Source organism: Macaca nemestrina, chromosome 11, assembly GCF_043159975.1.
Source record: "Macaca nemestrina isolate mMacNem1 chromosome 11, mMacNem.hap1, whole genome shotgun sequence".
In the NCBI taxonomy this organism is placed as follows: domain Eukaryota; kingdom Metazoa; phylum Chordata; class Mammalia; order Primates; family Cercopithecidae; genus Macaca; species Macaca nemestrina.
In genome coordinates, this window is record NC_092135.1 from 115,868,096 (window position 1) to 115,882,550 (window position 14,455).

Below are 14,455 nucleotides of genomic sequence, written 5' to 3' on the forward strand. Positions count from 1 at the left end.
GAGGTCAGAAACAAAGCCAAAGTCAAGTCACAAAGAGTCACGCTAAGATGGTGGGGTCTTTTGAGTGTGGACGGTAACAAGACTCTAAACAAGTAAGAAAACTCTGCAATGTGGGAGCCCAGAGTCCCACGGTCACTCAGTCTGGACCCTAAAACTCGGGCGGCTGCACCCTTAGATGTATGAGCGTGGACGATGGGGAAGACAATGGCCACAAGCAATGGAAGAGAAGGGGCCATGGGGGTGAGGAGCAGCACATTCTGGCCCCACCTGGGGCACTGTCACCTCCAACCCTCAGGCCTGGGGCACTCCCACAGGCAGGGTTGAGCTGAGGGGCTGAAGGGGACACAGGGAAGACAAGCTTCACAGGGAATTCTTACCCCCACTCGGCGGTGGGCTGCTCGGGGAGGTTCCCTCCATCTCCTCGAAGGCCTCCTTGTAGCTGTGCAAATGGGGCTGTGGGATAATACGGGCAGAAAAAGAGGGAAACCATGAGAAGGAGAAGTTTCCCCTTCAGATGACCTGGGGTATGAGGACAGTGAGTTAACCAGCCCCCAAATCCCCTCGTCAGACTGGCTCCTCACTGGTGCTCAGGGCAGGAGACAGGTCCTGCCAGAGGCAGGAGAGAAAAGATATCCACAAGCCCCTTCTATACAGAATGACTCATTAGTCTGGCTTTTATAGGCCAGTACACTCGCTCCCTCAATGTGGCCCGTGGACCACCTACATCTGAATCTTCCAGGGCACACATTTAGAATGCAGATTCCCGGGTCCCATCCAGATCTACTACCCTGGAATCTCTGGAGGAGGATTTGGGAAGCTACAGTTTTAACAAACTCCCTTTTGGTTTACTCATGCTGTAGTTTGAGACTCACTGCCTTCAACTACTGAAATGTCTTAGAAATGCAAACCTTTTGGAATGAAAATTAAAGCTCCTGAGAAAAACCTTATAACTGCAAAGGGTTCAAAAATAATTTTTCCCCTCTCCAGGATCTAGTTTGGAGTTTTGAAATTGTGTTCACCTATATCATGCCCAGGATTCTTACCACCTTATTAAGGTACTCTCTAGGAATCAAAAAGGAAACTTCGATCTCAATATTAATGCAAGAAGTAGGGACTTAAAGCTATTTAAGGAAGGAAATGGGCCCCAGATTCCACACGTCAGAGAAGAGAGTTTGGGTGAGGATGCAGGGGGTACAGATCACTGAGTATACTGACATCAGTGCCAAGTTGCCCATCAGGTTTCTGGAGATTTGAAGTGGGCACCACTACCCTCTGTGGCCCCAAGATACAGCTTAAGGACTCACCTCTTTGGGCCGCCCTCCAGGATTGAGAGCGATGGTAAGAGCCAGCTCGGGGGAGACACACTGGACAGGGGAGCGAACCCCAGGGCTACGAGGGGATGTGGCTTCTGGAGACTGGTTCTCATACTGTCCATCACTGGCCGCCCGCCTCCGCAGAGGGGCTGGGGGCTCTGCAGGCTGCTTCTCCCGAGCCTGCACCCCTGGGAGGAAAGCAGGGTATAGAGGACAATGAGCGTTTTGTGTAAGAAATGATCCATCGGCCTAATCCCTTCAGAGAAGGCAGTGCCTCCTAGCTCAGAGGCCAAGCTGGGGCTGGCCTGCCATCCCCCAGTGTCTTCCCCTCAGCCCTCCTGGGCCCAACTCTGTTCACACCCCAGGTTTTCTCTGCAGGAGAGGGGATCTGCTTAGATTGGCTCAGACTTCACCAGGAATCTCTCCACACAGGGCTGAGACCAAGAACACAAAGGACTGATACAAGAAACAGATGTCAACTACTTCCAACCCCTGGAGGCGGAGGGCCAGAGCTTCCAGACAAGGGAGGGGAGGTGGAGGGAAAAGAGAGTCTCCAAGGCAACTGCATCAACCAACCAGCAACATCAAGCCTGTGGGGAAGAACTCTTGGAAAGAGCTAAATTGCATCATCTTGCAAATGGTGCTCCCAAGGAGAAACAAAGACATGACTAAGCCTTGTTACGAAGTCCCCAGCCTCACTTGGCCTCTGGGATAATTTTGGCTTTCTCTGGGGTTCCCCAATTTCATCCGGTGTACCGCTGAACCTCTTACCAACTCCCCTTATACTGGCCCCTTAGCTCCCCGCCCCAAAGATGGCGGCAGATCCCACCGTGTCCCTCCCAGCTGAAGAGCAGGCAGAGAGAAGTCATGTGCTCCATCTGCTTTTCTGTACTTCCCATCTCAATCCCATTCCACAGGCCTGGGGATGCTGTTAATCTCACCCTCCTTCCTTCCCACTCCCTCTTCCCACAGCTGGGCTGAGGCATGGAATCCATTGCCTCATTGAGCTGGTTCCCAGAATCCTAGAAAACTCACTTCCTGGGTCCCAGAGGCTAAGACCCAGCCTGAAGTGTGGGCTTCTGGTCCTGAATATCTTCTGGGAAGAGATTCCCAGCCCTGCTTTCACCACCGCTAGGACTTACCAAAGGCCCCAGGTCACATGGGTCAGTGCATGTGCACACATGCACACACACTGCCAGCCCCGAGGAATGTGCCAGTACAGCCAAGCAGAAATCACCCTCGTTCAGACAGAAACATCTTCTGCCATCCACAGTGAGGACTGCATGTCCCCAGGCGCGCCTCCCAGCACCCCTAGTCTGGCACAGCCACAAAGGCTGCCACAAACAGCACCACCTGTGAAGACTTCCTACTTGTCATGAACAGCAGGCTGCCAGCTGCCAAGCCTACAGGCAGACACACACTCACACTCACATAGGCAAAGCCGCTCTGAGACACGCCCTCATACTCTCCCATAATCAGGGGCTCCCATAATCGGGGGTGGGGGGTGCGTCGGGAGAGCAGCAGGACCGGCATTTGCACATCAAATGCAGAAGGTACCGAGAGATGCCCTGAGTCTCCGCTTTGGGCTCTTTATTAATCAGGGGCAGCCCTGCTGCCATCTCAGCTAAGAAAATAGCACCCAGGATGGGGACAGTAAACTGGACGCTGACCTCACTCTGCCACTTACAAACTGTTCCACTTAAAGCAAATAAGCCCCGTGCCTTGAAGAGCCCTTATTCACAGAACAGAAAAATAGGAGTCCCATTGGACCCAGCCAGGGGCTGCCAGGAGCATCTACCTGGAGAAAAGAGCAGTGTGGTTTTGGGAAGGGTGGCCAGCTTGCTTCCTGCAGCAACCCCACACTCCCAGGCCTTAGCTCCCCAGAGCCCCCATCCCACTCAGGTCTCCTGGGCAGCTTGGACCAACACTGCCACTGGTTTCATTCCTGGCAAAAACATTAGAGAGAAACAGACATAGCCATTGATTTTCTAACAATAATTGTGACAGAAGAAGCCCATTTGGGAAACGCTCTTGGGGTTTGGAACTGAGTTCAGCCCCAAGGTTAAAAGAAATGCATTAGGGCTGGTCTCAGTTCTGGGCTTCTCTGCCCCCAGCAGCTCTTTCTGGCAGATCCCTCTGCCTTTTCAGGGTGTGGCCAGTTTCCCTGCTGGGGGATCTGACGTTTGCCCTTAAAAAATAGATCTGTTTGCATTTGAGGCACCGAATCTCCTGGAAAAACCAAGAACATTCTACCCAAACTTCCCAAAGCTTTCTCCACATTCAGGGGCCACGGATGCCTGCAGCAGCCTGGGGTGCAGGGGGCACCTGACAACCGTAGAGAATGTGAGATCCTGGCATGAGGCAGTCAGCCATCTGAAGGTGAGCTGCACCTTCCCAATCCTCTCTCCGTCACCTCCAGAATGGCACGTGGGAGCATGTTCTGACCAGAGGCAGGGAAATGGAGGGAATGACCTCCAAAGAGCTAAGGAGCTGCAGGGCAGCACCTCCCTCTACGGAAGGGGGAAGACCCTGCATTCCACTCCCACGGGGCCAGCCCCTCCCCCTGCAGAGCACCAATGGCCCCATGGCACCAATGGCCAGTCAGGGCCACTCACATTCTTTGAATACAGTGTCCCACTGTTGTCCCCCTTGGCAAGCCCAGATCTGCCTGGAGTGTCTGGAGAGACATGTTCCCTCTCTCTTGTCTTGCTCTATGGGAGGGGAGACTGGCGTGGCAGAGGGGAGAGAAGAGAGCCCCATTGTTCCTTAGCCAAGCTGGGGTGTCTGGACACAAGCTGACAGCCAGTGTCAGGGAGAGAACACCCTCTCACGTCCCAGAGGCTGACCGATAATAAAATCAGGCCTGCTCTCCCCACCTCGCTCCCTCGCACCACTACCCTCCACCCCAGGACTTTCTCAGTCTTTGGCCCCATTCTCTCTCTCAGGGCCTCCATCTCCTACACCCACCCAGGCAGAGGCAGGTGCCTTGCACAGACACACATGTGCATGCTTGCATGTGCACACACAAACACACGCACACACACACACACACAGCCTAACAGAAATGGCAGCAGGACACTGGGATGATGGGGGTACATAGTGGGGCCACTGGGTCACCCTCAGAACCTCTAGGGCCAGCTCCTGTCCCAGCAGGAGGCCATGTGGCCAGAGGAAGAAAGGAAGAGAAGCTCCCAGGAAGCTGAGAAGGCTGGGGTGCCCTTATGACAACAAAGTGTCTTTAGGATCCTAACACCCTATGTTCAAGGAGCCCTGGGGGTCCTCTAAGGGCTGCTTCATACATGGGCATCAGGCCTTCCCCACAGCCCTGCCAGGATGAGCAGTTACCCTGGCCCCAGGGTTCCACACAGGCCCCCAGTCCTGAGGAGCACGACACCAGAGCAGCCCCCTTCCCAGGGAGGCGTCACTCTGCTGCCAGGACAGTGCTGTGCTGGACAACAGCTCACTCCAAGGCTCCCCTAGCGTGGGCCGGACTGCTGGAGGCAATCCCTTCATCTGACACACACACACACACACACACACTCACATGCACACTCACACACCCTGCAATTCTGGGAGCTGTAGCCCTGACACAGACCGATACATGTACTTTGGCAAAGCACTGCTGCCCGCCGCCCCTGGATCACGCGGACGAGTACGCTGGTGTCAGGCTTCATGATGTGCCTCCTCTGCACCCCCAAGACTGGCCACTGCCACCCTCAGAGACCCAGCTCTTCTTTCCAGTCTTCCGGTTTCTAAAAGACTGGATTCCTCAGCTCCAGGTGGCAGGGCTGGGTGTCCGACAGCATGCCTGGGGCTCCGGAAGCGAGGGCCACCTGCTGGGCCAGGGCACCAGAAAGCCACACGGCGATCACACTAGCAGCCCTAGGGCAAGCCATGCCAGCTCCCCTTAAGGCAGGCCCACCATCCCAGAACCTGCCCCTACCCAGGCCCTGCTGAACACTGCACTCCCCACCACTGGGCTGAGAGAAGGGCAGAGGGAGAAGAGAGGAGGGAGGGGCGGTTGAAGGGAGCAGTCTGCTAGAGCCATCTCCTGATCATCCCTGGACTGGGAGAAGGAGGGGCCATGGAGGCACCAGATACTGCCATTGGGAATCAACAGTTCCCATCACCCCTAGGCCTTTTCCTGGAGCTGCTCAGGGCCATGGTGTGGGGCAAGCCTGAGCACGGCATCTTCCCTGACCCAGCCTCCAGGGTCAGAAGAGCAGGGGAAGGAAGAGGTGATTCCCTGGCCCGGGCTCAACACCTAAGGGCCTGCGTGTCCCAGAGGTCAGAGGTAGATGTTAGTGGATGGCATCATTCTCAAATGAACTACCGTGACCCCAATGAAGCATCCACGAGGTCCAGGGCATGTCAAACCCCGTGCAAAATACACAACAGGACAGGACTATCGTCTGTCCACTTCTCAGATTGGGAAATTGAGCTCTAAGTAGTTAAGAGACTTGCCCAAAGTCGCAGAGGTGGTCTCAGGCAGGGCCAGGACCCCAACCCAGGGCTTCTGACTCTTAGCCATGGGATCAGAGATTAGGAGTGGGACCAAAGGGGTATGCTGTCCCCAGGATGTGCCATGCTTAAGAGTGGACAGAGCAGCAGGGGCTGGGGCACCACTCTATGTTGTGTCTGGTGGCCCCAAGCAAAGCTCAGCCTGGCTCCTGCTGAGACCTAGCCCTGCAGCCCAGGCAGTCTGGCCAGGGTGGCCGGAGTGCTGAACTGTCCGGAGCCCTCACTGAGCACCCTCATTGCAAAGGCCTGTATCTCCGCAGGGGACTCTGAATGTTAGTCTAGTCATTCCAGACATTGTTCCCAGCAGGCAAGGCTAAGGCTAGCGTGGGGCCCATGTTCATGCAGATGTGAGCTCTGGCTCATGCAGAGAGGAGGGAGAGAGGGCTGGAGAGAGGAGGGATGGAGAAGTAAGTGAGGAGACAGAAGAGAGGATAGTGAGAAATGGGGGAGGAGAAGGAGAAACAGATGGAAACCAGAGAACAACAGAAAAGGGAGAAGAAAAGACAGAGGAGAGAAGGAAGAAGGTGGGGAAGGTTTGGAAGGAATAGCACGTGGAGAAGGAGTGAAAAAGAGAGAAACTGATGCTCAAAAGTGGGCCAAAGAACTGGAAAGGCAGAAGGGGGAAGGAGAGCCACCCACCGGAGAGGGAGGAAGATCGGAGCCGGTGGCGAGGAGGGGGCGGGAAGCTGCCACTGTGTCCGATGCCCTGCAGCTTGGCGTTGTATGCTGCCCACCCCCACCCCAGGGGAGCCAGCAGGAGTGGGAGGCAGGCAGGAAGGGAGGATATGGTGCAAGGCAGGTACCCCACCAACAGCACGGGGAACAGATGAACATGGGAAACACAGAGAATGAAGGGGATGGGGCATTAAACAGGACAAAACAAAACAAAAACAAAGAGAAAATCAAGATTAGTTGGTGTTTTGACTCTGGGATCTGGGCACACACTGGAGGGAGATGGGGAAGGTGTCAGACAGGAAGAGAGGGGGATCCAAGGTCCTGCTTCTCTAAAAGGCAGATGGACCTCCTGCTGGCCAGCACCACAGTGTGTCCCTCTCTTCTAACCCCAGGGTGGAAGCAAAGGTGCCAGCATGGGACCAGGAGACTTCACGTGTCCCTCACCTGCTCCCATAGGCAGCAGGCCTGTCCCTGCACCACCCCTCTTTTCCTGGGCACCTGCCTCTCCCTGGACCCAGGTAACACACCCAGCCTGAGCCCAAGGGTCACCCTCTCTCACACTCTGGCTCCTTACCACAGCCATCTGAGTGATCCTCTTTCCTGGGGAACACTTTGTGCTTTTCTGCTCTGGCCCCCAGCTCCTGGTCATCACCAGAAAAGTCCTTAAGATGAACCTTCTCAGATGCACTAGAAGGACATGCTATGTTATCCTTTCCTTGCCCCTTGTTGACTCCTAACCCACCTTCACACCACAGGGGCCACATGAGTGGTCAACACTGCCCCTGCCCTGGCCCCCAGAGCTTCAGCTATGTTACCTTTCCTCTCCTTCACAAGCTGCTCCATGCCAGTTCCTATGCTGGTTCCCTCTCTTATCTGTAGTCTCGAAACATGGGAGGCTCCAGGACTCCATCCTTGGGACCTCTCCTTACCTGTCCTCAACCCCTCGGTGACATTGCCCAGTGCTATGCTTTACCTGGCATGTATACGTTGACAATTCCCACATCTCTAAGTTCCAGCCTCTCCTCCTTAACCTCTGCAGACATTTCATGGTCATCTCAAACTTAATGTGTCCAAAAATCATGTTTCTAGTGTTCCCCTGAAACCTGCTCTTCGTACATTGTTACCCATCTCAATAAAGAGCAACTCCATTCTGTAGTTGCTCAGGCCCCAAACCTAAGCGTTGTCTCTGACCTTTCTCTTTCTGTCTCATTCCATGTGTAATCTATCAGTAATCTTGTTGGCTCCACCTCCAAAATATGTCCACAATCCAAACTCTTCTCCCCGTTCCATGGCCACTGCCCAGCAGCAGCCACCTAACTGCTCTCCCTCCTTCCATCCTGCCCACCCTGGTCAATTCAGAACAAGTCGGATGATGTCACTCTTGGGCCCAAATCCTTCCTAAGGCTTCTCATGCCATATGGAGTAAAAGCCACCACTCTTTCAATCACCTCGAAGACTCTCTGTAAGCTGTCCCCATTCCCATTTCCTCTCTGAACTTGTGTCCTGCTATGCCTCCCTTGATCACTCTGCTCCAGCCACACCAGGCACACTCCTGCGTCGGGGCCTCTGCACTTGTTGCTCCATGGGGCTCATCTCTCACTGCCCAGTCCTGATCATCTCATGGAAAGTGCAGCCAGCCACCCCCTACCTCTCACTGCTTTATCTCAATGGCACGTATCACCTATCTGACATAACCTATGTATATGTGCTTATTTGTTTAGTATCCATCTCTGCCATAAGGGCAAGGATCTTTATTTGTCCTGTTTGCCACCATTTTCACAAAGCCTAGACTGGCAAGTAGCACACATTAGAAGTTCATGTCGAATGAATGATTGAATGAGCCTTGAACTCATCTCCTATTTTCAGAACAAAATGTGAAAAAAAAAAACCAAGGGTTTTCAATTCAAGCTCCCAAATCTTGACATTAGTATTTCCCTCTATCTTTATCTATCCTTTATTCTAATTTCATGAAGAGGCATCTTACCTCCTGGTTGAGCCTAATTTACCTATGTGGACTCCTAGGCCTATCCCCTCTTACCTCCTTAGAGACCTTATTCTATCAACTTCTTTCTTTCTCTTCTTTTTCTTGTCCTTCCTCCCCACATGTCCAACCTACTCCCCTCCTCTTCTACATACAAACATTCTCATGACTCTTATATTTACAAAAAAGTCCCCAATCTCTCACTATCCTCTTTAGCTACCACTCTCTCCCCTCTTATCACAAAACCACTCAAATGAGTAGTTGGCTTGCTGTCTTCACTCCTTCTCCACTCATCCTCAATCCCCCATAGTCTGGTTTCTGTCACCAACACGCACTAAAAATATGCCTTTGATGTTTTACACAGGGTTGCCTAATTTGCAAGTCCGGTGGATTTTTCTCAGTCCTCCTCATAATCTCTCCAGGCTGACACTGCTAACCTCCTGCCCTTCCTCCGTGAAATCCTTTACTGTCTTGACTTCTGTGATGACATGCTGTCCTGGTCTCCTGCCACCACCCGAGCACTCACTCTCAGCCCCTTTGCAGCCTCTACCTCTCTTCGTGGCCATTCCATCCTAAGTTATTTTCTCTCCAAGCCCTCTGACATTGAGATCTCATATACACCCAAAGCTTTAACCATCACCTTTGTGAGAATGATTCCAAAACCTGCAGCTCTTCCCATTCTTTCAAGCTCAATTCCAAAGTTCAGTTGCCTTCCATACGTCTCTCCCTGGAGGCTCTACTGTCCCCTCGGAGGACTCAACATGTCTAACACCAAGGCTTCATCTTCCACCCAATGTCCTCCTTCTGCCTTCCTGCTTGTTAACAGAACCATCATTCTATTTCTATTCATGGAGCTCAGAATCATTCCTGATGAACCCTCTCCCTCACCCACTCCAGTCAATCAACACATAAGTGCATTGGTTCTACTCCCACAGGATCCATGGCATCATCTCTTCATTTGTGTTCCTATGGTCAGCACCCTAATCCAGCCCCACATCACTTAGGCTATCTAATAATCTCCCAGCATCTCCTGGCTCAAAGTCTCTCCCATGTAGTGTCCTTCCTGCCCAGACCCACCAGACACATCATCCTGAACCTCAGCTCCGGTCATGGCATGTTACCCCTATGAAACCACAGGAATGGCTTCCTACATTGCTGCCAGGTAAGATGCAAGCTCCTTAGTCTGGTATTGAAGACTATCAAGAGACAGACCCCAGGCTACCTATCCTGACCTGTCCCTCACAGAGACTACATGTTCTCAATCTACTTGCCATGCTCCAAACATTTTCTTTGCTCTCCTGTCTTCACTGTGAACCCTCTCTGCCCAGTGATCCCAATTACTTTCAAAATCCTATCCATCTTCCAAGGCTCAATTTAAAAACCACACTTAACACTGCCTCCCCCAGCTCTAGCTGATAGTGATCGCTTCACCTCTCTCTTTCAGAGCTTTCTCCTTACCTCTCTTATTACAAAAGACTATTTTAAAGTTCCAGTTCCTTTTCCCCCTTCTAAACTCTAGACTCCTTAAGGATAAGATCTATATCTGATTTCCAACATGCATTGAAATCTCTACCTCTAGAGACATCTGAGATCAGTCCAGTCACACAATCGGGGCATAAGATAACCCAGTTGGACTCTCCAACTCTGACTCTTATTTCTTTTTCTTGTCTTATTGCACTAGCTAGGACATCCAATACAATGTTATATGTACGTGGTGATAACAGACATCCTTATTTTATCCCTGGCTCTAATAGGAATGCTTCCAGTGCTCCACAGGAAAGTGTGATGCATGCTATAGGCTTCTGGTCCCTACCTTTTATCAAATTAGAAAACTGCCCCTACATTCTCTATGACTTAAACTGGAATAAGACACAAGGGTGATTGGATCAAAGTGCAATAAACCAGGGACATGAGACTGAGGTATGGAGGACAGCCAATGGGGAAAAGGCAGACCTGGAGGAGGAAAGCCAGGAGAAACCAGATCAAGTTCATGGCCATGAAGAGGTTCTCCCATGGATCTGAGCTTCCTAGGTTACTCATGTCAAAGCATATGTTCCAGCTTCTTACAGCAGAGATGTAGAAAGAGCAGAAAGAAGTAGTGCTGAAATCTATCTTCCCTGCCTCCCAGACTGTTCTACACATTGATCTTGTCTGTCTGCCTTCATCTACACAGGTACTGCAGATACCCTGAAAGGCTACTAAGGAAATTACACATGCAGGACCTGCTGACATAAATTCTGTTATAATGACAGGGCTTGAACCAAAGAGGCAACTTCATAGCCCTGGGAACCAAACATAACTGTCCCCTCTATACATTTCATCCCTTCTCCTGAGTCACTCCCAGTTGATGGAGGAAACGGAAACAGGGTTAAGGAATGGGAACATTGTGCCAACAGTATCCTTCCCTCCCTAAGATTTCATGGCAGCCAAAGCCTGAGAGGCTACAGAATATGGAAGTTGACAGTGAAGCCCTCGAAAGCTGGTAGGAGAGAAAGGGCTAAAAGGCAGTCCACTACAAGATGGGCATCCTCCTAGGGCCATTAGGGTTATGGCCTCCTCTTGAGCAAGCTCCAGGAGAGCTACATGGAAGGGTCCTTGTAGGGGAGGAAATGTATTCTGCTCCCCCAGAGAGAAGGCTCCTGGATCCTGCCCCTCATTAGACTAACGTGTCACTAAAATTTAGGCCACCACTCCAACCTCACAAAATATTGGGAGGGGAATTAAATTCCCAGGGAATTCAGCGAGCCCCATCCCTCTCCCCTCAACAAAACCAAGAAGAAAAGGGTCTCTGCTGACAAAGCCAGGGGGGTGTCTTTATCTCAGGGGCCCAGATGCAGGAAGAGGCAGAAGTCAAAGCCCACCTGGACCACCCACGGAGCGTTTCATCCCTAGAGTTAAGAGCTGCTCATCCTGTGTTCCTATGCTCAGGTAAAAGGAATGGTTACTGCTAGTTCAGCTCTCTATGGGAGGTAAGGCTGATTGCCAATTTCTATGGTGTAAATACTCCCACAATGGCCAATTTCAAGCTATTATACCAATAGTGGAGCTGGGGACTCTGCTCTGCTCTGAAGTACAGGAGCAGGGAGCCTGTGCCCCCACACCAGGTCCTGAGCCAGCTGGCCTGCCCCAAGCTGCTTCCCTAAACCCACGGTCCATCTCCAGGGAGGGTGTCTCCTTCCCTCCCTGCAGCTGGCATGGTGACTCAGCTTCCCCTAAATTTAGGAAAAGGGGCGGAGGACAGAGACAGCTGCCCAGGCTCCTCTCCTCCTCGCTGAGCTCCCACCACCCTGTCAGCTGAGGGGCTGGCACAAAGTCCACCCAAACCCAGAGTCTCTGGTCCACCCCTGTCTGGGCTTCACCTCCAGAATAAAGTCACCCAACAGGTCTTCCTGCCAAGTTCAGCCACCCTTGTGGAATGGGCATAGGCTTAGACCTATGGGAAGGGAACCTCACAGCTGTCCCTCCCAACATGGCCCTGGACATGCTGCCATTTCTTGCCTTTGTCTCCCCAAAAGCTCTTCTGAGTGTCCCACTTTCCTCTCTCCCAAAAGAAAGGCCCACTCTCCAACAGGAAAAGGAGCTTTTTCTCTCGGTGCCTGCTTCCCATACAGGGCTGGTTCTCAGCAAAGACCAACAGGAAAACTGACTCGGAAGGGGAACCTTGGCCTCCCCTCAAAGACAATATCCTGAGAGGCCCCAGCAGATAGAGCCTAAGGGCCTGAGGATACCCTCTCAGCTCTTTTGTGGCCTCTGGGAGTGGGGCCTAAGGGGGAATTTGAGTCTATAAAGACCTCCCTCCAGCCTTCTCCACATCTCCCCCAAGGAACTGAAGTCTGAGGACAGACAGCATGACAGGCAATTGCAGAGTCTCCTCTCTGTCTAGAAAGTCTGTACTCCAACCCCAAAGTCACCACCTCCTGGAAGCTTTCCCTGACTGCCCTAGGTGGTAAGCTTTGCTTTCCCAGGCTCTGGGTTCTTGGTCCCGCCTCTGTCCTGTCACAGTACACATTACTTTCTAATGAAATCATCTGTCTGTGTACCTGTCCACTCACTAGACTGTAAACTCCTTGAGGGCAGGAATTATTTGACATTGAACTTTGAAACTTGGTGTCTGACTTGGTGCCTATCAGACAATGAATGCAGGAAGGGATAACTGGCTAACATGTAGGCTCCAGAGACCCTCCTCCCACCAGTGAAAGCAACACCTGCTTAGGGGTCATGGCTGGACCTGTACCTCTCCCCAGGAAGACCAAATAAGGAAGGGGTAGAAGGAGTCAGAACAGAATACCTCTTACCTGCTACCCTGTGGGCCACCAGCCCTTCCAAATTCAATGGCTCCTCCTCTGGAGTCCGGGAGGGATCTGAAGTCGCTTCCTTTGGTGAGAGCAGAGGCTGAGCAGTGAGGCCAGGAAGGGAGGCTGGGGGTTGCTGAGGCCCTAGAGGGCTGTGGGTGGTCGGAAGGAAGGCAGGCAAGGAGGAAGAGGCTGGGCTCTTTGAACGGAAATCCTGGTTAGGCCCAGCTGAACACGGCTGATAATCATAAGGTGAGTAAGACCTGCCAGGAGGGACAGACTCCAGAGAGGCCCGTGGGGCTGGCTCAGGGGTTCCCAACGAATGCCCACTGGTGATGTAGCCAGATCTGGATTGGGTCAGTGGATGGGACTGACGGGAGGATCCGGGCTGGGAAGAGAGTGGAGAAGCCCCTGGCCAGGCCCCGGGGACACTCTGGGACTTATGTAGTGGGGCAGCAGTGGAGGCTGGCTCCAGGTCCAGCATCAGCATGTTGAGTGCTTCGATGGACTGTTCAATCTCCTGCTGGGAGGCTGCCCGCGGGAACTCAGGGAGACTGGGGATGGGGGTCTCTGCCAATGGCTGAGGGCTGGGCCTGCTGGCTACAAGACTCTCCAAGTGGACTCTTTCCTGCTGGCGTGGAGGTGGGCGAGGCTGAGGCTGCGGCTGCGGCTGCTGCTGCTGCTGCTGCTGCTGCTGCTGCCATGAATTCAGCCCCCTCTGCACAGCCTCCCGGCTGCTTCCCCCTCGAACTGGAGCTGGGGGCAGCTGGGGTTCGGCTTCCGAAAAGGATTGAGAGCGGAACATACTGCTGGGGTCATGGGCATAGTGGGAGGTGGTCACTGGCTGTGGCCAGGCTGGGTGGGGCCCCTCCCGCTGGTAGCCAGCTAAACCCTCCTGTGCAGAGTAGGAGGGCCGCATGGGGACTGTGTGGCCAGCATGGGCAGGCCCTGCCCGGCTGGCAGACTCGTAGGGGTAGCCTCCTCCATTGACCATAGGCTCCATGGGGTAGGGCTTGTCCAGACCATTGGTCAGTGGGGACAGGGCCTCTGGGTAGCCCCCCTCACTGGTGTTGGTGACCCCGTCCAGGGAAGACAGTGTGCCCACGCTGCCCGCACTGTGACCATCCTGGTTTGGCAACTCATCATCCAGGATGTCTGTCTCCCGCTCAGAAGCTAATGCCCCGCCATTGACATGAACCTGGGCAGGGACAACATGGCGTCCAGAGGAGGGCACAGCCGGGCCCCCCGCTGGGCGGGACCTGAGGTGCTGGGTGTGGTACATGGCGCCTTGCTTCTCTCGCTCAAAGCCAAAGCCACTCAGCAGGCGGTCCAGCTCCCGCTTCTCCTGGGGACTCAGGGCAGCAGGGGCACTGGAGGCCCCGGGGACAGGCTCATCAGTCTTGTCTGTCTTGGTGGAGGCTGTGGAGTTGCCCGAGTCGCTGCTCACTGAAAGCGTGTGTTCCACGTGGTTGGGGGTGGCCGACAGTGTAGGACGTGTGGCATTGACAGCCCCGGTGCTGCCATGCAGGGAGTCTTTCTTCTTCACCTTGGCATACAGGCTCCCATCTAGTGGCCCCTGCGTGTGTCCCACCACCTCTGCAAGGGACAGAGCCGGAACGGAGACAACAGACAGCAGACATTAGTGGGAGGCAGGGGTATCATCCACTCTTCCA

General features: G+C 53.4%; 1 protein-coding gene across 19 annotated transcripts in view; it reads right to left on the reverse strand.

Moving 5' to 3' along the window:
- The window catches only part of LOC105481198 (tensin 1), a 206,471-nt gene that overhangs the window by 36,441 nt on the left and 155,575 nt on the right, over positions 1 to 14,455 (reverse strand). For 12 of the 19 annotated variants that reach the window (XM_011740569.2, XM_071073349.1, XM_071073347.1 and 9 more), the window contains 4 exons: positions 12,786 to 14,378; positions 6,474 to 6,560; positions 1,305 to 1,501; positions 378 to 453 (listed from right to left, as the gene is read on the reverse strand). In XM_011740569.2, coding sequence (XP_011738871.2) covers positions 378 to 453; positions 1,305 to 1,501; positions 6,474 to 6,560; positions 12,786 to 14,378 — 1,953 coding nt within the window. The remainder of the gene's footprint in view (positions 1 to 377; positions 454 to 1,304; positions 1,502 to 6,473; positions 6,561 to 12,785; positions 14,379 to 14,455) is intronic. The other 7 variants (XM_071073351.1, XM_011740571.2, XM_071073350.1 and 4 more) reach the window with 1 other exon arrangement.